Source organism: Camelus ferus, chromosome 7, assembly GCF_009834535.1.
Source record: "Camelus ferus isolate YT-003-E chromosome 7, BCGSAC_Cfer_1.0, whole genome shotgun sequence".
NCBI classification, from domain to species: Eukaryota; Metazoa; Chordata; class Mammalia; order Artiodactyla; family Camelidae; genus Camelus; species Camelus ferus.
The window spans coordinates 80,423,009-80,446,374 of NC_045702.1; the positions used below are offsets into that span (position 1 = coordinate 80,423,009).

General features: G+C 36.0%; 1 protein-coding gene and 1 long non-coding RNA gene across 14 annotated transcripts in view; one reads left to right on the top strand and one right to left on the bottom strand.

The window, feature by feature from the left end:
- SUGCT (succinyl-CoA:glutarate-CoA transferase) overlaps nt 1-23,366 on the top strand; it is a 622,782-nt gene that overhangs the window by 53,181 nt on the left and 546,235 nt on the right. For all 13 annotated transcript variants that reach the window (XM_032484269.1, XM_032484261.1, XM_032484260.1 and 10 more), the window contains exons 7-8: nt 2,730-2,821; nt 18,637-18,780. In XM_032484269.1, coding sequence (XP_032340160.1) covers nt 2,730-2,821; nt 18,637-18,780 — 236 coding nt within the window. The remainder of the gene's footprint in view (nt 1-2,729; nt 2,822-18,636; nt 18,781-23,366) is intronic.
- LOC116665057 lies at nt 1,462-21,621 on the bottom strand. Its single transcript, XR_004321644.1, has 3 exons — nt 20,768-21,621; nt 10,036-10,040; nt 1,462-1,473 (listed from the first exon to the last, which is right to left on the bottom strand). It is a non-coding gene; the product is annotated as an uncharacterized LOC116665057 (long non-coding RNA).

A 23,366-nucleotide genomic window follows, 5' to 3' on the forward strand; every position in this document is an offset into this window, starting at 1 on the left:
TGGATGAATGTTCTGCAAATGTCTAAGTCCATCTGGTTTAATGTGTACTTCAAGTCCAATATTTCCTGATTATTTTCTGTCTAGGTGATCTAGCTACTGTTGAAGGTGGGGTATTAAAATACCCTACTGTTACTGTATTGCCGTCTTTTTCTCCCTTCAGGTCTGTTAATATTTGCTTTATATATCTAGGTGCTTCTACATTGGGTGCATAATTATTTAGAAATATTGTATCCTCTTGTTGGACTAATCCCTTTATCACTATATAATGACCTTCTTTGTCTCTTGTTAAGTCTTTATCCTAAAATCTGTCTTATCTGATGTAAGTATAGACACCTCTGCTTTCTTTTGATTTCTGTTTGCATGGAATATCTTTTTCCATGCCTTCACTTTCAGTCTATGTCCTTAAAGCTGAAGTGAGTCTCTTGTAGACAGCATATAGTTGGGTCTTGTTCATTTTATGCATTCAGTCACTCTGTCTTTTGATTGGAAAATTTAGTCCATTTACATTTAAAGTAATTATTGATAGTTATGAACTTACTATTGCTGTTTTGCTAATTATTTTCTGGTTGTTTTGCAATTTCTTTGTTCCTTTCTTTCTATCTTGTTTCTTTCCTTTGTGATTTGATGATTTTCTGTAGTGGTATGCTTAGATTTCTTTCTCTTTCTGTTTTGTGTATCTATTATAGGCTTTTGCATTGTGCTACCATGAGGCTTACATAAAACATCTTATAGCTATAACAGTCTATTTTAAGCTGAAAACACCTTAACTTCAAATGTACACAAATGTTTTACATTTTACCCTCTCCTCCAACATTTAATGTTTTTGATGTCACAATTTATATCTTTTTAATATCGTGTGTTCATTAACAAATTATTGTAGTTATAGCTGGTCTTAATACTTTTAATTTTCACCTTTTTACTAGAGTTATAGGTGATTTGCCCACCACCATTACAATATTACAGTATTCTGAATTTAACCATATATTTACGTTTACCAGTGAGTTCTATACTTTCCTATGTTTTGATGTTACTAATTAGCATTCAGTTTGGGATTTCCTCCTAACTGTATGGTGCTGTGCCCGGAGTAAGTTTATGGTGAGAGTGTCTCAGCCTTTCCTACCAGTTTTGATATGGGCATTTCCTCTGTTGCCCATTGTGTAGGAGTCATTCAACTGGATTTCTCCAGTTTCTCAGTTTCCAGATTTCTCTCAGAAGGAATTGCCCTGTGTGTAGCTCTACATTCATTGTGTCTGTGGGAAGAGGAAAATGGCCTCCTATGTCATCATTTTGATCAGAAACAAAACAGAAAAAAAAGCCTCTTCAGTTTCTTTATCTGTTAATTTGGTTGTCTTCTTTACTGTTTATTTATTTTGGGGGTAATTAGGTCATTTATTTACTTATTATTATTATTTCTGATGGAGGTGCTGGGGATTGAACCCAGGACCTCGTGCATGCTAAGCATGTGCTCTACCGCTGAGCTATAACCTCCCCTCAATTTGTTTGTTTTTTAAAGGTAATTGTTTTTATATAACAAGCATTCATTCAGTAAATGTTATTGAATCTCATTCCAGATGCTGGCAATAGAGCAGTGAATTAAACAGATAAAACCTCTAGAGCATAGCTTTAAGTAGGGAGGATACAGAAAATAAATAAACTATATTATATATGTTGTGGTGATAAGAGATATGAAGTCGACTATAACCAAGTAAGGGGAATTAAGAGTGAGAAGGGAGCGTGACCTTTCACAAAAGCTCTTCAGGGAAGGCCTCCCTGATAAGGAGACATTTGAGAGCAGAGTTGGAGGATGCGAGGGAGTGAGGTATGTGGATATGTGGAGTGAAACAGAGGGAGAACGTTTGAGAAGCAAGCAAGATACAGGGGATTTAGAGACAGATTCATGCAGCTCCTCATATAACTTCTATTATTCAACAATAGCACCGGGACTGAGGAGAGCAGGAGAAAATATTTTTTGTGTTCTCTTGATTTTTGCTGATGGGCAAAAAAAAAAAAAAAAAAAAGTGATATCTTTACCTTCTCTTTATAATCCTAGAAAGTGCTGTCAGGAGATGTGATCATTTTATTTATGTTCAAATTTTCAATTATCATTTATATTTTCTTTGCATACTTGAGAAAATATGTGAATGGAGCCTAGGGAGACATTGTTTTGTTTTCCTTTGTATACTGTTTTGTACAGAGCAAGAGTAGCAGATACCTACTGGAGAGTGGAAGGTGAGTTGGCTGAGTGAATCAGGCTGAGGTGTAAAGGATTAAGGAGGGGTGGAGACTGTGCACATTGGAGAATTTATGCCCTGTGCAAAGGGAAGAGCTGTTACTTAACTCTAATTGATTATTACCATGTGAGAATGTGAGCCTCGTTTTGTATTTATTTTCAAGTTTTTTTTCAGGAAAAGCCAGAAATTTGCATTTTATGTGCTATCTCCTGAGTTTTGAATGCTGGGAACTAAGTAAAAAACATTTCAAAACAGTCTTTAGGCCAGACAAAACATTCATGCAAGGGGAATCCGGCCCTCAAGTCAACAGTTTGCAACCTTCTTGGGTATAACACCATAATTAAATTCTCCTGCAATTTTACTGCTTCCTTCACGGGACAGTATAGATCTGATAGTTACAAAATGCCGCAGGGTTTCTGGACACAAGTGGTTTCAGCACATGAAGGTGCTGCTGCTCTCCCTGCGTGGTGCTGACTGTATCTGTCCTTGCTGCCCTAGGGTATGGTCAGACAGGTCCGCTGTCTCAGCGCGCTGGCTATGATGCTGTTGCCTGTGCTGTCTCTGGGCTAATGCACATCACAGGGCCCGAGGTAGGTATCCTTCTTTAGAATGTTCATAATTTCCCCCCTATTTATTCCAAAAGGATTTTCATCTTTACTAACCCATAGGTTTAAACATGAGCTGATTTCAGAAAGAAACCACAGAAAGTGAATGACATTACAAATGGAAGTATTCGTTACGAATGTACTTGAGGCTAAATGTCAGTATGGCCTCATGGAAAATAACAATCTTTTTAGCAAGAATCAATAGATCAGGTGGCAAACACATTTTCTGTATATGCTATATTATTCAAGCTCAGGGTGGGCACCTTCGTGTGGCTTAGGAATGTTCCTTCTGTGTAGCAGAATGGCTGACTAGACTGCTCCACAGAAGTCCATTTCTAACAGAGTACCTTCGTTTGTCATATATACAGAGTGGAGGGTTTCTTTTTTCTCTCTGGAATATTATAAATGCTTACATATTTTAAAACTTGTTACTTAACACCTCAGGTGTAGTTGTGTCTGATTGTTACATGCGTTAGCTTCTGACAGTGAAAGAATTGTTTGATTTCATCACAATCCTTCTCCATTGATGATAGGTTGGGAAGCTCCTAAAAAGTATATAGATGACCAGAATGTGGTTGATTAGATCAAAGACTCTTAGAAAATCGACTTTTGGGGAAAAGTGAGAATATCAGTTAGTAAAGTCAAAAAAAAAAAAAGAAGTATGAAAACTTAGTGAATAAAAACACTGGAAAACATCCATTTCCAAGACAAATTAGATTGGTAGCCTTAAAAAACTTTTTTCCAGTAGGTGTTCCTTCTTGGAATTATTTTCTTTAGTTAATTCTTCAGAAAATACTGCTGCAGTATTGGGATAAACTGACCTCAAGTCTTTTTTTTTTTTTTTAAAGACTTCTTTTATTTTAAAGTAGGCATTGGGATTTCAGTGACTTAAAATATATGTTCTTTTACTTTATTTGTTTCATTTCTACAAATCTTAGAAAGAATGTGTGTGGCTTTTCTTTAAAATATTCAAAGACACTGATTTTCTTTGCATCCACTGAGAAAACGGAACATGGACATGTATCTCTTTGCTCTTTCCCAAAAAAGTTCTTATATGTACAAGACATTTTTGCAAGCGGTTTTAGTTAAGAGCATTGTACTCAACTGTGAAGACATGAAAAACTCTGAGGCTTTTAGATCTGTATATTCAAATGTGAGAATGAATTAGCTCAAAAACAACTGAGGGGAAGGATTCCGGTAGCTCCTTTAGTACACTGTGCTGTATTCTGACAGGGATGACCACACGGTGTGTGCGCAACCTTATTATTTACCAGCCAGTAACTTACCTCTTGTGAATCCTACTCAGGAGATTTTTGTTCTGGCTAAGGAAATAACAACAAGCATTGTTTTGTGTACTTTACGTCTATTAAATTAAATAAAGTTAATTTCCTTAGACTATTTCCTTCACATAGACACGCCTCTCATGTCTCAGTTCATCCATCCAATGAATGGTTATGGTACACATTCCCTCTGTGTGCTGGGAACTGTGGGCACTGGGGATTAAACAGGCAACAGGGTAGACACAGTACCTAAGTGGAGAAAACAAAAGTTAACAGGAAAAAATATCAAACAAGTAAAAAGAACTCTGAAGAAGAGTACAGGGTGCTGTTAACACAGAGAGCAGTGTGCCTCAGGCCATCATAATACTTCCAGAGATCTCTGCAAAACATGGTTGAACAGGAGAGGTGAAAGCAGCCTGAAGAGAATCAGCCCGTGCTGGGGGTTCCCGTTAAAGGACTCATCTTCCCCTGATGTCAGCAGTAGCATGATTGTTCACTGCGCCTCTCGGTAGAGGCTGCACGGGAGGGATCACTTCTGAAAGCCCTGGCTAATATTTTTAACCAGCGAGTGCAGATGCACTATTACCAGTTATATCATGTTGCAGGTGAACATTTATCTGCCTGCACAGCTGTGTACTTGTGCTGTAGCATCGCTCCATGTTGTCGGATGACTGATTGGAACCCAGGCTTCTCTGTGGTTAAGAAGCTTCACCGCATCACCGTATTCAGTGCAGACTAATGTTGTCAGGGCAGGTGGTCAGGGAGGGCTTCCCTGGGGGCCAGATATTTAAGGCGGGATGCAATTAGGTATTAACCTGGTGACTAGAGGGCAACACCGTGTGTGACATCTAAATGCTGGAGAGCCTGGTAGGTTTGAGGAGCCAGAAGTGAAAAATCTTAAGGGTATGGTTCAGTGATGTTTTACAAATATGTGCACCTGGAAAAACATCATGCAGTTCCAGATAGAGCATATTTTCATCACCCCAGAGAGTATGAATCCCTCATACCTCTTCCCAAACAAAACCACCTCCTCTTAGAGGTGATCATTATTTTGACTTCTACTACTACAGACTAGCTTTACTGATTATTAAACGTCTATAAATAGAATCCTAAGCTGTGTGCTTTTTTAGTATCTGGCTTCTCTTGCTCAACATAATGTTTTCGAGGTTCATTAGATTATTGTGTGTATCAGTGGTGTGTTTTATTGTGGTAAAGTATTCCATTGTATGAATATACCACGATTTATCCATTGTCCTGTTAATGAACATTTGAGGTGTTTCCAGTTTTTGTATATTATCGATAAAACTCCTATGAATATTCTTTTGAATGTCTTCTCTTGGACATACACACTCATTTCCCTTAGATATATACCTAGGAGTGGAACAGATGGATTACAGGTTAGGTGTGTATTTAGCTTTAATATACTGCCAGTTTTCCAAAGTGTTATCAGTACTCTACCAACAATGTTTGAGAGTTTTAATTTTCTTCACCAACTCTTGACAATGCTAATCTTTTTTAAAAATTGAAGTATAGTCAGTTTACAATGTTGTGTCAGTTTCTGGTGCACAGCACAATGTTCAGTCATACGTATACATACATATATGCATTTTCATATTCTTTTTCTAATCTTTTAAATTTTAGTCATTTTGGTGGGTAGGTAGTAGTATCTCTTTGCAATATGAATTTTTATTTCCCTGATGAATAATTATGTACAGTATTTCACTTGCTTAAGTGGCCATTTGGATTTCTTTCTGCACTCTATGTTCTGGTCTCTCCTGTTACTTTGATTGGAGTGTTTGTCTTTTTCTCATTGATTTGTGGGATTTCTTCCTACACTCTAGATACAAGTATCTGCCAGACATATATTGCTATTTTCTCCCAGTCTATGGCTTGCCTTTTTGCTATGATAAAACATCATAATGATGTTATGATGAGCAGTTATTAATTTTATTTAAGCCAGAAGAAAAGCAACTTTAAAATTTTATGGTTAGTGTCCTTTGTATTTTCTGTTTAGGAAATCTTTGCCTGCCCTTGAGTCATGAAGATTTCTTTCTATGTTTTCTCCTAGAAGCTTTAGAATTTTGTTTTTCAGTTAATTAATTTAAATAGAAGTATAGTTGATTTATAATATTATATTAGTTTCAGGTGTACAGCATAATGAGTCAGCATTTTTACAGATTATGTTCCATTAAAAGCTATTACAAGATAATGGCTGTAATTCCTTGTGCTACACAATATATCCTTGTTGCTTATCTATTTTATACATAGAGGTTAGTGTCTCTTAATCCCATACCTCTAATCTGCTCCTCCTTCCTTCCTCTCTCCCCGCTGGTACCCACTAGTTTGTTTTCTGTATATGTGAGTATGTTTCTGTTTTGCTTTATACATTCGTTTGTATTGTTTTTTAGATTGCACATAAAGGTGATGTCATACAGTATTTCTCTTTTTCAGACTTATTTCACTAAGTATAATATTCTCTAGGTCCATCTATGTTGCTGCAAATGGCAGAATTTCATTCTTTCTTATGGCTGAGTAGTATTCCACTGTATATACACACCACATCTTTATCCATTCATCAGCTGATGTTTAATGATTCATTAGTTTTCATTGTGATTTGCCATGCAGTCCAATCTCCTAGGGAAGATGCAAACTCAGAATTTAAGATCTCATTAACTTCCCACTAGAATTTTCTATGGTTCAAATAGTAATTCAAGACACTCTGCATCTTCCTTTTTACTGTGCAGAATCACAGTATCAATCAAACACTGCATCCTTGACTAGCCAATTTTTCCCATAAAAAATAAATTGTGAAGAAAGAAATTCTATGGTATTACTCAGTTTTTCCAAGATAAAACAGTAAATAGAGACTCCTAAAGCTGAAAAAGTCTCAAAGGATCATTGGTCCAACTTCCTGCCTTTGGGCAGGTAAATGTCTAAATCACCCAGGAAGATGCTTACCTCTCTCTCCTTAAAGACCTCCAGAGGAAATGGAGCAGTTGCTGAGTACCTAGTACATGCTTTAAACTTTGAAAGAGAATGGTAATAGAGATGTCCTTCAGTTTGAACTTATTCATAAACTGAAAAGAACAATAGCAGGAGGTTTAAGTAAGAAGCAGTTTAGTTTTGCTTGGCTCCATGAAAGAGTTAAAAAACACCAAGCTGAATTATCTGTTTGTAATCTGTAGGTCTGCACGTTTTCTCTTATTTTCAATATCATGTTCCCCTGATGTTTTGTTTTGCTCGTGACAGTCTAGGAAGATTTTCTCATCTTAATCATTACATGTTGGGAAATGAGGATGGATGTGATTCTTCTTTTTAGGGGGAGGAAGGATCAGCACCTGTGTCTAGCTGGGAATGAGGAGTCTCAGTGGTCAAGAGTCCTTGTCATAGGGGCTGTTACTACTACCATCTTTCTAAACTGTCCAGTAAATACAATCAAAATTGGAACAAATTATTTTTACTTAGCATTTTATTTAACCAGGTTATTTCTTTATGTTGATTCTTTGTATATTGTCAGTATTATTTTGAGCTGTGTCCACTCTTGTTCCACATTGCAGAGCAAGAAAATTATTATAGCTCATCTATATATAGCACTGGTGTGCCTGGAACTATAATACTAAGTTGGTTTACGTAAGCACCAAAAATTCCATAGAAATGTCGACCAATTGGAAACATTCCAAAGAAATACATGAAAAAAAGAATGCTTTTTTTTTTTTTAAGCCAGAAGGAAAGACTAAAGTAAATATAAACAGTTTGTTTAAATGTTGCAGGAAAAAAGGACATTGACATATACATACATACCAATATAGAAAGGGAGGGTAGATTGGGATAATTGTTTTGAAATACTATCCATGTTATGCATGAATATTATTTACTTTTTTCAAATTCCTCTTAATTGGAGGATGCTTTTGCTTGGCTATTTTACCCTCTGTAAACCCCAGGGTAGGGATGGTGCCAGTCTTCCGGCTCTCCATCCGCACATCTAGATTGTGGTCCTACAACCCCGAGCCAACACTCAGCCCACTTCTGAAATCTGTGCACAGACTTTTCTCTTTCCCACCCTGACAGCTTCAGTTATCCTGGGCTCGTCTCTCTTCTATGTTATTTAGGAATGTTGACCCTCAATATTTTCTTTTCAAGTCCAACTCCTGTGATTATCTTGATCAGTTTCAACATCTTCATTGATGACCTGCTGCAAGCCTTCATTGAACGGTCTCAGGAAGTCAGGAAACCGGGGTTTGAAATTGCGTTCTGTGATTCAGTGTAACATTTGGCAAGTTGCCTGACTTCAGTTTCCCCCTTTGTAAAACAGGGGAAATATCTTTTTAAGACGGTAGTTGTAAAGTTATGGTAGAAGTATCACATTAATTATATATAAAATCATGTCATAGTCTTTTTCAAATGCCTGTTGACTCAACACCCGTTATTTGATCAACCAACTCAAATGACCATATTTTATATTTTGTGTTACATGTGAAGATTCCATATGGGATCTGTTCTCTGATTGTATCTTGCACATCACAAGTTCCTTGACTGTATTAACTCCTTTAATCTTTTAAACCCATCCTCCTATTCATTTGGTCAGTCACCTCCCTTCTACTTCACTTTTCTTGCTATTGTCATAACGAAGACCAAGTAGGAGGATGGGTCTCTTCACTGTGTCTCTTCTGAGCTTGAGGTATCCTGTTCTGCAGGGATGGTTTTCATCGGGGTTAGTAGTCTTCACCCCACTCTGGGAGTTGCAAAGTGATGTGTGGGATGGTTGGGTTGTTACTGGCATTTAGTGCTTAAGGTAGCGATGAGTAAACATCCTTAAATATGGGACAGGCTCTTGAATCTAAGATTCTGTCTCCAAAATGCCAGTAGTGCCCGAGTGAAATCACTACTGGATACACAGGACTTTCACTCATCCTTTATGACCTGGTTTGTTTCTTAGCTTCCTTAGAGAAAATTTTCCACTTCTTTCTCTGTGCTCCTGTGTGATTTTCATTATGTTGCCACTTGCATGTTTCTCTGTCTCTGACTTTATAGAATATAAATGGCTTAATTCAGGGAGAGTGTCTTTGGAATGCTTCCTTTTGTATCCTTAGAGTGAAACACAGATCCACTATAGAGTTGGTGCTCATTGATTATTATCTATGAATTTGGAGTCTTTAAGTATTCAACTTCAGTTTGATAATTAGTGGTTGATACATGTAGCAATAGCTATAGCATTTGAGATTCCTTTTGGAGTTAAGGGGAAGACTTAAAAATAAAAGGAGAGGGTTTTCTTTTGGATAGGACACTTCCTATAAACATCATACTCAGAAAATGTGAATAAAGAATTTTTTGGGTTGTGACTGGAAAAATATGGTAAAAATATTTGGAAAGGAAAAACACTTAGCTTGAGGTACTGATTAAAAAGCATGTAAACAAGTTTCTTCCTAATGTTTTGTGTTCTGAATCTCATGGAAGAAAAAACCCCCTCCTTTTCTTTTCTGTCTCAATAAATGGTTATTTTTGAGAGCATTGTGTTCATTTTGAGTCATCATGCTTTGAAAAAATGTTATAATCAGAGAAAATCCTACGAAGAATGGCCACAGTTATCCCAGGAATATGAGATAGTTTCTTCAATGAGAAAGTCTCTAGAGACCGGATTTGCTTGCCATAGATAAGACAAGGAAATGATCTGAATTCTGTTTTCATCTGTTTTGAGGAGGATGTGGAATAGTTATTTTTATTGTTCAGTAGAACAATGAATAAGAGAAAATGAACTGGAGAAGAGATTTTAGTCGGCTGAATGAGGAGCTTTTTGACTGTAAGGGCACTGAACATTGCAGTGCATACGGAAACAGGTCATGTGGTTTCTGTTAGCATGGGGGAGTGGAAGGAGCCTGAGCCTCAGGATGCTCCTGGCTTGAAATCCTAGTCCCACTTAACATCTCCTGAGCCTTGGGTTTTTTTTTCTTTTTTAATAAAAGTGAGAATATCAACACAAATCCTCAAAAATGTACTCAGATTAAATGAATAATGTGGGGAATAATGCTAGCTCCGTTTCCCTTTCTGGTGCACACCTGGCATGTGCTGGGTACTCAGTAACTGCTCTTAGCCTCTGGAGGTCCTTAAGGAGAGAGGGATGAGTGTCTTCCTGGATGATTTAGACATTTACCTGCCTGAAGGCAGGAATTTGGACCCAATGATCCTTTGAGAGTTTTTCAGCTTTAGGAGTCTCTATTTACTGTTTTATCTTGGAAACTGAATAATACAATAGAATTTCTTTCTTTACAGTTTATTTTTTTGTGGGAAAGATTGGCTAGTCAAGGATGCAATGTTTGACTGATACTGTGATTTTGCACAGTAAAAAGGAAGATGCAGAGTGTCTTGAATTACTATTTGAACCATAGAGAATTCTAGTGGGAAGTTAATGAGATCTTAAATTCTAAGTTAGCATCTTTCGTAGGAGCTTGGACTGCACGGCAAGTCACAATGTGTGCACTGCACTCCACCTTTTTTTATCTAAGTAAACTCAAGGCTAAGTGACTGTAAAGGGGGAGTATAAAGAGATTTCTAAAGGGCAGTGTGCAGCTTTGAGGAAATAAAGGGAAATAAGGTTTAGCTCAATTAGTCTTGATTCTGAGCCACTACCTTATCACCTATTGTCAGCCCCTGGACTGACTGGTGAGAACGTTGTTTAGCTGTAACTGAACGTTAACATTAACATTAACTTTTGAGAAAATACTTTAATTTCTGTCTTTCGCTGCATGTTCAAGGAGGAGGAAACTGCACTTTTGGCACGGAAAGTTTTAAAATATTAGGAAGATTAATATTTGTGTAAAAACAATACCTTTAAGTAGAGTCAGTGTACTTTTTAGTCCTCTCTAGTCATTCCTTTTATATATTGAGGGTCAGCAAGTGCAAAAATAATAAATAATTGGTCTGCAGTCATTGCCACAGAAAAGAACTTTGAACTTTTAATAAAGCTCACATCTGTATTAGTGAATCATAATTCCTGTCCTGAGGGGTAAGGAAGGTTGAGAACTTCACGACAGAACTGCGGGATGCAGTTCTACAGACCTTCCAGAGCCTGGCCTGATTGAATCGAGGATTTTCACGTTTAGGAGTGCTGACACCAATTTTGCTATACACCGGAAGTCTTTAGAATTAGAGAACTCTAAATAACACGTAAAGTCCCTTACCCTAGACCTAGTGAAACAGAAACTTTGTTTATCCGTATTCTTGAAAATCCTCCGAGTGATTCTGCTGATCCACCCGGTTTTGGAATCGCTGGTTTAAGTAATAAGAGATTCTGTTAATACTTTGTGAGAGAAGGGCATGTGGTTCCTGTCTCCGTCCTCAGTCCACTGCATGCTGGCTTCCATGGCAACCTCATCAATGCAGTCACTCTTGGGCGGTTACCCATGACCTCTTACCTGGGCGCTGCAGTGGGCATTTCCCTTTCCTGTCTCACCGCTGTGGCAGCATCAGTGCTGGCGGTCCCTCAGTGCGCTTCCCTTCTTGTCTCCCTCGATATCCGTCTCCTCAGTCTTCGTAACCTCTTCTTCCTCAGCCTGCTTTTAAAATAATGATTGCGTCCAGAATTCTGTGCTTTGACCTCATCTGTTCTTTTCACTGTTTTATACTGTCTAATACTGCAACCATCATCCACATGTGACTATTACTTCTTCGAAATGTGGGGAGTCTGAACTGAGATGTGCTGTTAAGTATAAAATATACATTGGATTTCAAAGACATCTGAACAAAATCATGTAAAATTTCTCATTAATAAATTAAAAATTGATTAGACTTGAAATGATAATGTTTTAGATATATTAGTTTAAATGAAATATTATAATTAATTTCACCTGTTTCCTTTCACTTTTTTTAGTGTGGCTAGTAGAATTTTAGTAATTTTTATCTTGTTCATATTATGTTTCTATTGGGTAGCATTGTTTGATATGTTCTTCCTAGGCAGTGTCTCAAACCTATTGTGGTTTTAACTACCATGTATGGTGTTTTGCCTCTCAAATTTGTGTCTTCTACCCAGTTCTTTTTCCCTTAATTTTTAGGTTTGCATATTCAAGTCTTGATTGGATATTCTCTAAGCTCTTTAAACTGAACAAACAAAAAACCAGTTCATCAAACTTACTTCTCTTTCCTTTCATCCTATCTCAATTGAACTATTAACCCAAAACCAGAAACTTACACTTCTACCCAGACAGTTACTAAGTCCGATTGGTTCTGTGTTACAACTCCTGTGACCATTTGTTCCATCTTTTCCTTCCTACTGCTGTTGACTTAGTTTGGCCCCTGATCTTTCTCATGAATAATTGCAGTGATTTCCTACTTGGTTCCCTGCCTCTAATCTCAAATCTTACTATTCTTACTCTTGTCTAATCTACAAAGTGATACCACTAGTAATTTTAATTTGTATCCAATACAACTGACCTTGACACTTAAAAAAAAAAAAGAAATCCTTCAATTATTTCCTATCATAATTAGGGAAACAAATAAACCTAATCTCATTAGATGTGGTACCAGGCCTTCATGACATATCTTAAGTGCTATCCAGCCTTACTTCTTATCATACCCTCACATTCATTCTTTGCTTCAGTCATCCAAACTACTTGCAAATTTTTCTCCAAATTTATAAATCAGTTTATAATATATTTTAAAAGAGTCATAGACTTCTCTGAGAATTTGATGAAGGCTGTTGAACCTTTCCTAGAAAATTAACATACAGAATTTTTGCATATATTTACAGAGGGATCTTGGAACACCTGAAACTGGGTCAAGTACTATACTTTATATCCTTTTGTTTCCCAGGTATTCCTTCTCCTTTGTATGCCAGTTTTCTTCTTGGTCATGTGTAAGCCTTGATCTCTATTCTGTTAATAATTACTGTGTAACAAATCACCTTGAAACTCGGGGACTTAAAACAAGAGGAGTCATTTTATTAACTCTTACTTTCCATGGGTCAGGAGTTGGTGAAGGGCTCAGGTGGGTGGTTCTGGCTTGGTATTTCTCAAGCAGTTGCAGTCAGAGCAGGAACAGTGGGGGCTGGAGCAATCTGGGTCTCCCAGGCGTCGCTCCATGTAGTCTCAGGGCTTCTGCATGTGGTCTCTGAATGGGTTAGTCTGGGCTTCCTCACAGCGTGTGGCCACAGAGCAGTCACGCTGGGTAACGTGGGGGCTCAGGGCTCTACTAACACAGGTGTTTCAGTGAACAAGGCAAAGTCGCCATTGCATACGTTTTGTAATGTAGCTGTGGAAGTCATGCTCTAACCTTTCTGCATTTTACTGGTGACAAGCATGTCACAAGCCTACCCAGATTCAAGGAGAAAGGAATTAGATTCCACCTCTTGATGGCAGGAGTGACAAGGTACTAAAAAGGCGTGTGGAACGGGAGATATTGCAGCCAGCTTTGGCAAATATAATCTGTCACAATCTTAACATGCTGCAGTGCTGAGTAAAGAGAATTTGGGATTTAGGCAAAGTGTTTCCACTTTGTGGAGAAATCTGTTAGTAAAAATGGACACTTTGTAGCTTTAATTGATCTTTTCTTGGCTCTGTCTGTGGTAAAAATGGTTATGAATTAAGCTTATATGATCTCAGTATAAACATTCTCTGTTATTAGTGTCAGAAACTAATTATCAAGGAAAAGACCAGAATGAAAGGAAAAGAACAGATATCTCTTGATACATTAGATGGAAATTCTGAGTGTGTAAAAAGGATATGTTTTCACCATTTATTCCACACTTCTAAAAACATATATCTTAATGACGATAATCCATTTGGATAAAACTAATGCATTGCCATACACGGCAAAAAGATAAATGTTCTCCTACATGTTGATGGGTTATCATGTTCCAAGACTGCCTTAATTGGTTCCATCTAATTTTTGTCATAATTAAATAAGACTAAAATAACTTTTTAAAAACCAGATTATCTCCTGATTTTCTTTGGCTTTTTCTAGCAGCTCCGTGCATGTGGTCACTACCAGTACCTCGAGTGTTTCTATCAGGTTTATCTTGGAGGATTCAGGAAGAATTGTATTGGATAACTTGTAACACTGGTGTAGAAAGATTTTTATTTCGAAAGTAATTGCATTCCAAGTCCATAGTATAGTTCTTTGAGACATCATTTATTGATGAGAAATGAAAATCAAACCAAATAGGTAAAAATTATAGGATAGGAAAAGTCCTCGAGTTCTTCTTGTTGTTGCTTCTGGGTATGGCTTACCTAAATCCTACCAGATGTAGACAACTCTTGACTAAAGTCAATAGTAGAGGTCTGGAGCTACCTTCTAGAATATATAAATGAGTTCAGAGGAGGCCTCTTACATATAGAAATGTGTGGATCTTAGTGGATGTGAATGTTGTTTTGTCTCAGGAATCAGAGACATTGACATTTAGTTTAGATTTGTTTTGGTTTGTCTCTGATCCATCAGCACTGAAAGCTGTAGCATAGAAACTATCACTAGGAAACCTTTTCTTAAAGAACAACGTGGAAAGAAGCAAAATAACTTCTGAATTGTTTCTTTGGCCTTCCCTTAAAATACCACAATTCCCCAACCATCCATTCCATTTTCTCCCAGTCTAACCCTATTTAAACTCAAGAGGACAGCCAGGCTAGATGATATTTTGGGCATCTCACTGTGGGAGCTAACTCAAAATGATTTACATGGTATTTAATAACTGGATAAGAAAATAGTACGTTTGGTGTGTTAAGGGATCTCCGAAAGTTTGTAGTTTTATCCACTTCTTAATTTAGCGGGCTCCCAATGAATGGATTCTTCCAGTTATTTTCTGAAAAGGGTTTTGGTTTACATTTTTCAGAGTGGTAAAAGTATGCTTCTCTGTGGATGCATTAGATTGCTTGCCATTTACTTGAATTGTATAGAACAAGCCATCTCATATCAAGACTGATCATTTCTTAATTGTAGCTGTAAAAATGACAAATCAATTCACACATTTACAACTTTTGCTTTCTGTGATTGTCTGAAAAGGAGAGATGATGAATTAGAATAATATATGGAAGGAAGATGGTAGTGAAAGGAACAGAAGCTTTGGGGTCAGAATTCCTGCATTCTAGTTCCAGTTTTATCATCTGCTCTCTGTGACTTCGATAAGTTAATTTATCATCTAAGTCTTTCTTTCCTAACCTATAAAATAGGACTAATAATGATACTTACAGAATTATTATTGAGAGTTAAATGTAACAGCATATGTTGAAGCACTTTGAAGAGCATGAAATTGTATGCGACATTATGGCAGGAGACTTGTCTTTTTTGTTTTGTTTTGTTGATGATTTTTTTGTACGTGTTTTCACATTCATAAGATATTGGTCTATAGTTTTATTTTCCTTTGATGTTTTTGTGTGGTTTGACTTCAGTTTTTACTGGCCTCATAGAATGAGTTGAAAAGTGTTTCCTCCTTATCCAGGTTTTGTAAGTGTTTGTAAAGAGGTAGAATTCAAGAGTGAAGCTAAAAAAAGGTCTTTTTTTTTTGTTCTCATTGGAAGCTTTGTGTTTACTAATTCAATTACGAATTCAGTTTCTCTAATTGTCATGTATCTATTCAGTTTTTCTATTTATTGTTTAGTCAGTTTCAGTATTTTATGTCTTTTTAGGAATTTATCCATTTCACCTTGGTCTTGTAATTTGTTGGGGCAGAGTTTTTCATTGTGTTCCCATATAATCCTTTTTGTTTCTGCAAGATTGTTAGTGATGTTCCTTCTTTCATTCCTGATATTAGTAATTTGAATCTTCTCTTTTTTCATCTTGGACAGTTCAGCTAAAAATTTGTCAGTTTTATTAATCTTTTCAAAGAGCCAACATTTTGTTTGTCGATTTTCTCTATTGGACTCCTATATTTTATTATTTTTTGCTTTAATATATGTTATTCCTTCCTTTTACTGGCTTTGGGTTTAGTTTACTCTTCTTTTTTCCATGTCTTAAGTTGGAAGGCTAGGTAATTGATTCAGGATGTTTTTTTCTCTTTTAATATAGATACTTACAGTTCTAAATTTCCCTCAAATACTGCTTTAACTATGAGCATACATATTGATATGTTGTGCTTTTATTTTCATTTACCTTAAAGTATTTTCTAACTTCTTATACGACTTTCTCTGTTACTCATTGTTATTTTGGGATAATGTTGTTTACTGACCATGTACTTTTGAGTTTCCCAAATGTGCCTCTGTTATTGATTATAAATTTCATTCCATTGTGATCTGAGAACATATTTTGTATAAATTCACTTATTTAAAATATATTTTAGATTGTTTTATGGTCTAGCATATGGTCCATCCTAGAGAATGTTACATGTGCACTTGATAATGTGCATTTTGTGTCCATTAAGTATACTTGGTTTATCGTGTCATTTAGATTTTAATTTCTTTTTTGATCTTCTATCTAGTTGTTCTATTCACTATTCATATTTCAATATTGACATGCCTACTATTATTCCTAAGGGGTTTATTTCTCCCTTCAAGTCTGTCACTTTTAGTGGCTCTATTATTGTGCCCATGTATGCTTATAATTATTATATCTTCCTGAGGCACTGACCCTTCTTTCATGATAAAAATCTCTCTCTTTTTCTCAACTTTTTGTTTTGTTTTAAGTCTGTTTTGTCTGATATTCGTATAGCCACTCCAGCATTCTTATGGTTGCTGTTTCCATGATGTATCTTCTCCCATGCTTTCATTTTCAGCTTGTCTGTACTTTGAATCTGAACTGTGTTAAAAAGCCTCTTTTAAGTAGTATTTCATTAAAATTACTTGGAACAAAAGATCATGTTTAACAGCGACAATTTTGTCTTTAAGGATAGATGACAATGTTTATTTAATGTTTATACATCTCACAATATTATTATGGATTATGTAATGATGTTTTAGAATATTAGGTACAGTCTCCACTTTTCAGGAAATTTAAAATATAATATAAAGGATTTATTATCTTATTTATTCCTATTGGTCTGAGAAGTATAGCAGATAATATATGATTATATTTATATTTATATTTATATTATATATTATATTTATATTTATATAGCAGATGTCTATAAACAAATTTGAACTTGACTCTCACTTTTAATACATTAAATAATCTTAAATCCAACTGACAAAATTAATTTTATATTGGATTATATATAATTATATAATTATAATGGATTCAAGCCACTACAAGTTTTGCCAATAAAAATAGTTAGAAGCCTCCCGGAAGTTTCCAATTTTTATGTCAATATATTCTTTGAAATTGTGTTGAAAAGCAGGGAAATATGTTTACTCACTATATAGTCTCACTTACTTGATTTTAACATATTTAGCTGTCTTGTAAGATGATTAACGTAGTTTATGCATGAGCTTCAGAAAAGGAAAAATTAGCTTCTGAAAATGACTGAACATCAGCTGGAATTAATGAATAAGGAAGTGAATGAATGAACGTATCAACCAGATGAAATGTTAAATGTAGGTTTTTTAGGTATTATGTGCAATGAAAGACTTAGCAGAATTCAAGGTAATGAAAAATAGGAACTGTCTGATACAACAGTGGTTAATAATAATGTTGATGAACATTTTGGTAACTAATTTTTATGGGGTACTTATTGTCTGCCTGGCATTATTCTAATACCTTTACATATGGTGAAGGATTGGATTGTCAAATCAGACTTACATGAATTGGAGATGTTAATCAATTCAAGCTTTACTTGTAATTTTAAGGATACAAGCAATCAAAAGACACTGGAGAAGCAGAAAGAGCTTCTGGACATTGAGAGAGGCCCCCAGAGCTTTTCTTCTCACAATGGCAAAATTCTCAATCCCACAGCAGTAGATACAGTTGCAAAGGAAGTTCACGGGTTACCTCATGTAACTCGGAACTGATGGACTGTGACACGTTTCCATTTTATACTCAGGTAGTTTCATAGCTCATGCCTTGAAACTAAATCTATAGATTCTAGGTTTGTTTACCACAGTAATTCTAAACCAGGAGTATCCTGCTAAAATCCTTTTATAGATAAATACTCTTTTTTTAAAAAAAGCAAATACCATTAGTATATTTGCCAGTTTTTAGCACTCTTATAACGAAATTAGACCAGGTCTTCTGCCTTCGTCTTTCCTGGGAGAGCCTCTTACCCAACAGGAGGAAAAAAAACCAAAAAACTTCTTTAACTCTTTCCTCTCTAACAGAGTAACCCATTTAAATTCAAATTCAATTATTAACTTTTTTCGTGTAAATAAGGTAAAATATATTAAGAAGGATCTTCAGACATGTTTTTAAAAATCTTTTATTTCGTGTAGTTTGGTTTAGTTTGGTTGGTGGGGGTGGGTTGAGAAATATGATAAATATACAGTAAATATAAATATGTTCTTACCATCAACAGGTATCTATAATAGCAACTTGTTGTATTTGTTTCATTTGTATGTATGTGTGTGCACATGATATGCAGTTCCTTCTTCTACTTGACGTTAGAATATTTGAGAAATCATATGATGGTTTTTATTTTCAATTTCTCTGTTTTTCTCAACCCACCTCTCAAATCAGGATGGAGATCCAGTTCGTCCAGGAGTGGCCATGACTGATCTTGCCACTGGCCTTTATGCATATGGAGCCATTATGGCTGGATTGATACACAGATATAAAACTGGAAGAGGACTGTTCATTGATTGTAACCTACTGTCATCCCAGGTACCAACCCAAATAACATTTTAGATAGTGGTGTAAAAACATGTATCTGTGTTAATGCTTTTTCATGTCAAATCCCGCTGTCACGTGTGCAAAAACAAAACCAAAACAGCAAGACCCTTCCCAACCCCAGCCAACAGCAGTAAAAGCTGTTCTGTTTTGGGTTTTTGGTGTTGTCAAATTAAAGTTATTAAAACCACAAAAATTTTGTTATAATGCAGACATTGCAGTTGAACCAAAAATATTAAAGACTGTCTTTTATTTGAATAGGTCTGTTATTATTTTTGAGACAGAGTATAGTTGTTTCTATTTTATTGTCATGTGAGCTCTGTGACTTCTTTTTACCAGAATTTATTCATCTTTTTTTGTGCTGTGGACTCTTCGGGTAGTCTGGTGAAGTCTGTGGACCTTTCCTCACAATCAAGTTTTTATTTATTTATTTATTTTTTAACTTTTTTTATTGATTTATAATCATGTTACAATGTTGTGTCAAATTCCAGTGTTCAGCACAATTTTTCAGTCATTCATGGACATATACACACTCATTGTCACATTTTTTTCTCTGTGAGTTATCATAACATTTTGTGTATATTTCCCTGTGCTGTACAGTGTAATCTTGTTTATCTATTCTACAATTTTGAAATCCCAGTCTATCCCTTCCCACCCTCTACCCCCCAGCAACCACAAGTCTGTATTCTCTGTCTGTGAGTCTATTTCTGTCCTGTATTTACGCTTTGTTTTTGTTTGTTTGTTTGTTTGTTTTTGTTTTTGTTTTTTAGATTCCACATATGAGCGATCTCATATGGTATTTTTCTTTCTCTTTCTGGCTTACTTCACTTAGAATGACATTCTCCAGGAGCATCCATGTTGCTGCAAATGACAATCAAGTTTTTAAATGCATAGAATGAGATATTTAGGTTTACAAAGGTAGCCAATCATATTGAAATATACTCATTTCAGTGTAAAAACCAATTTTGTGTTATAATAGCATGTATTTTTTTTTTACTAATACATTAAACCAGAAGATCTATTCATGGGTGCAATAACTATAATATGATATGAAAATATGTGTAATATTTACTGGTGTTCAAGTCATACTTAGTTACTGCTAATACTCTTGTGGTTTATTGCCTACATTCATAATTATAGAAAATGCTAAATTTTAGTTAAAGGTTGATGAAAATAAAGATATAATTTTTTTCCATTCAAGTTAATTGCTTCCCCAAATTCTTTCCATGGACTCCAAATTAAGAACCCTTGGTTTAGATAGCTATCAGTTATGTTAGGCTAAATGCTAAGCGGAAAGAATAAAAGGGTTAACTCACTCTCAAATCAACATTTTGCCTCCTTTTAACTGGATCAGATCTAGATGCTGTACCATATGTGGAAGTTAATTATGAATAGATAATTTTTCAGGGATAGGAAAAAAAGAAAATATCTATTTTATGCAAGGAGACATTTTACTATGGGCAAAATTGCTTTAAAGACAGAGACCTCAATTGGGAATTTCAGATTTAAATGGCATACATGGGAAAATAGTAAACTTGGAACTCTGCTTTGGAGATTTTTCTCTTTAGACAAAATTAAGGTGGTGTATAGAGGTAAAAAACATTAATATGGTTGAATGTGAAATACTATATTATATGTGAGGTTTTAATATTAGCTTTGAGTCTTGGTCAGAATTTTAATGGTTATATAAAAGTGTAAAAGAACTCTCTGCAAATGAATGATCTAGCTCCTTAACAGAGAAACACAGATGTTAGTTATGGGAAGAAGCTGGAAGTCTTTTCTCCCCTCCACTAATTTTATAGCTGTAAGGAAGCTGAGGTAGGTTAAGTGACTGGGTAAAGGTTGCACATCCAGTAAACATGGAAGCCATGAAGGTTTCATGGGGGTATGACCTGTGCAGCCAGAGGGCACTAGGCTTAATTTAAATGCTCTGCTGTCACTGCCTTGAAATTCTGAATAATCCTTGAATGAGAAGCCCTACATTTTTTCATTTTGCACCAGTGCTCACAAATTATGTAGCTGGTCCCATATTTGGGACTCTACTTTGGCCTCCTAATCTCTACCTAGACAGCTCTTCTTATAGTATGTCAATGACTAGTTAATTAGCTTTGGAAAAATTCTCTTGTGGAGTATTACAGAGTTTAATTCTCTTCTAGCACTTAACACAGTGATTCACAGTCTCGAGGTGTATGGTTCCATGGGGGTGGGAGTGGAGGTGGGCGGAGTAATTGGCAGGGCTGTTTGAAAGTGAGCGCACAGTAAATGCAAGCTCATGCACGCATACACACATCTAGACATTTCAGCCGCTTTGAGTGTGTCTGTATTTGTCGTGCATGTTGCTTCTTGAGGCTGTGAGTTCCATGTGTGTAGGAATTATGTTTGTTCTTGCTGACAGTGGTATCCTCAAAGCCTAGCCCAGTATCTGTCAAATAGCAGGTCTACCAATCTTTGGAGGTCAATCAGAGAACCACCGTTACCAGTCGGTATGCCTCATAACTTAAATTTGATGGGAAAATTGGGAAAAGGTGGTAATCCATGGATGTAGAATAAGTACTTGATAAATAACTAAGATGAAATGATTTGCTTTCTGCAAATATGGTAGCAGTGAATTAGCCTATTGTGCTGAAGCTAATCCAGTCAAAGGTTGCTAAAATTATTAGTATATATTTAAAAAAAATTTTTTTTTGGTGGGGGGAGGTAATTAAGTTTATTTATTTATTTTATTTTTAATGGAGGTACTGGGGATTGAACCCAGTACCTCGTGCATGCTAAGCATGTGCTCTACCACTGAGCTATACCCTCCCCCCCAAATTATTAGTATATTTAAGACTCATTAGTTACCTTTTTTTTTTTTTATGGGGGGAGGTATTTAGGTTTATTTGTTTGTTTTTGTATTTCTATATTTAATGGCAGTACTAGGAATTGAACCCGGGACCTTGTGCATGCTAAATGCACACTCTACCACTGGGCTATACCTTCCCCCCCATTAGTTACCTTTTTATAATTGGCATATAACATTATATTAGTTTCAGGTGTAAATATAATGATTTGGTATTTGTAGATATTGTGAAATGATCACCACAGTAAGTCTAGTTAGCATCCATCACCACACATAGTTACAAGTTTTTTTTCTCTTGAAAACTATCATGACATTTAACCTGACAGACAAGTGTTTTTGTTGAAATATGAGAATTTTGAGAAAGATAGCATTTGGAGTCACGAGATGACTGGGTGTTTTGTTTCAGCTCCAGTCACCTGAGCACTTGCTGTGTCCCGGGCTCTGTGCTGGCTAGGCTTGGAGTTGGAGGCCACACATCTGTTCATGGTCTACTACTAGAGGCAACCAAGTTGTACGTGCAAGTTGGAGGTGACATATAGTTACCTGTGGTTCCCAAATAGGGTTATAGAATGTGGTTGGGCCTCGTATGTCATGCTTAGGAATCTGGATTTTAACCTTTTAAAACTTCTGTTTCTCTATCTGTAAGTTCTGTTAGGTGATGGTTTTTTCAACCAAATACTTTGTCTCCTTGGATGCTTGCTACTGTCGCTACATTCAGAACGACCCCTGAGCTGTGAACAGTATTAGAGATTTCAAAAGGCAGCGGTACAGGTAATAATCTATGCTTAGCCTACCTAAAAGGCGACGCAGTGGGTGATAAGAGCCTTTTCATTCTCCCAACTCACTGGAGCCTGAGCTCTGTTTTTCTTTGCCTCTGCCCTGTTCCTTGGCTCTGGACTCTCTTTTCTTCTCAGTTGCACTTCTCTAGCCTTGAGCGTCTCTTTTCTCGGTCTTTTTCCTCTTTTGTCTTTCTTTACTTTCCTGTTTTCATTTCCATTCTGTTCTCTCTGCCTTTCTCCTTCTCGCTCCCTTTTTCTCCATCCTTCATTGTGTGGAGCTAAAGTTGTTAGCAGCTCTGGTTCCAGATCTTACATCCTTACACTGTACCACTCAGGAAAGTTTCAGAATCTTTCAGTAGTTCCCATGGAAGAAAAAGGAAGTGCCTTTTCCTAGAAGTCCCAGATTACAAGACCACGACTGTTAAGTGACTGCATTAAGTGACTTCCTGAATCCATTAATGAGACCTGAAAGATAAAGTATATTGATTGGCTTAAGCCATTCCTGGTACAAGGGATAGGGTTAACTCCACCCAAACCATATGGCTGTGACAGGGGAGACGTGATTTTCTTGAAGAATGGTGTAATTATTTTTTAGCCAGAAGAAGGGGAAAATGATGTTGGGGAGCCAATCAACAAATGCTCATTATACTAACATACTGAGCTGTTTTGAGGTTAGTGCAATAAAGGATATGAAAAATTCTCTATATTAGAAAGTTTTCTATTGATGATTGCTGTAAATCGTATTAGATTATTGAAAAATATTTTACGTTAGAAATGTGCTGAGATTAAAAAGGTGGCTATTGACATTTTGTCATAATTATTATAATTTTTCATAATAGATAAATCTTGACTAACTTCATTTACTTTTTCAATTTAAGATAACATTTATAGATTTTAGATCCAAAAACCAAACCACAAAATGATTAAAACCTGCTTTATGTAAATGGGAGGTGCTATTTCTA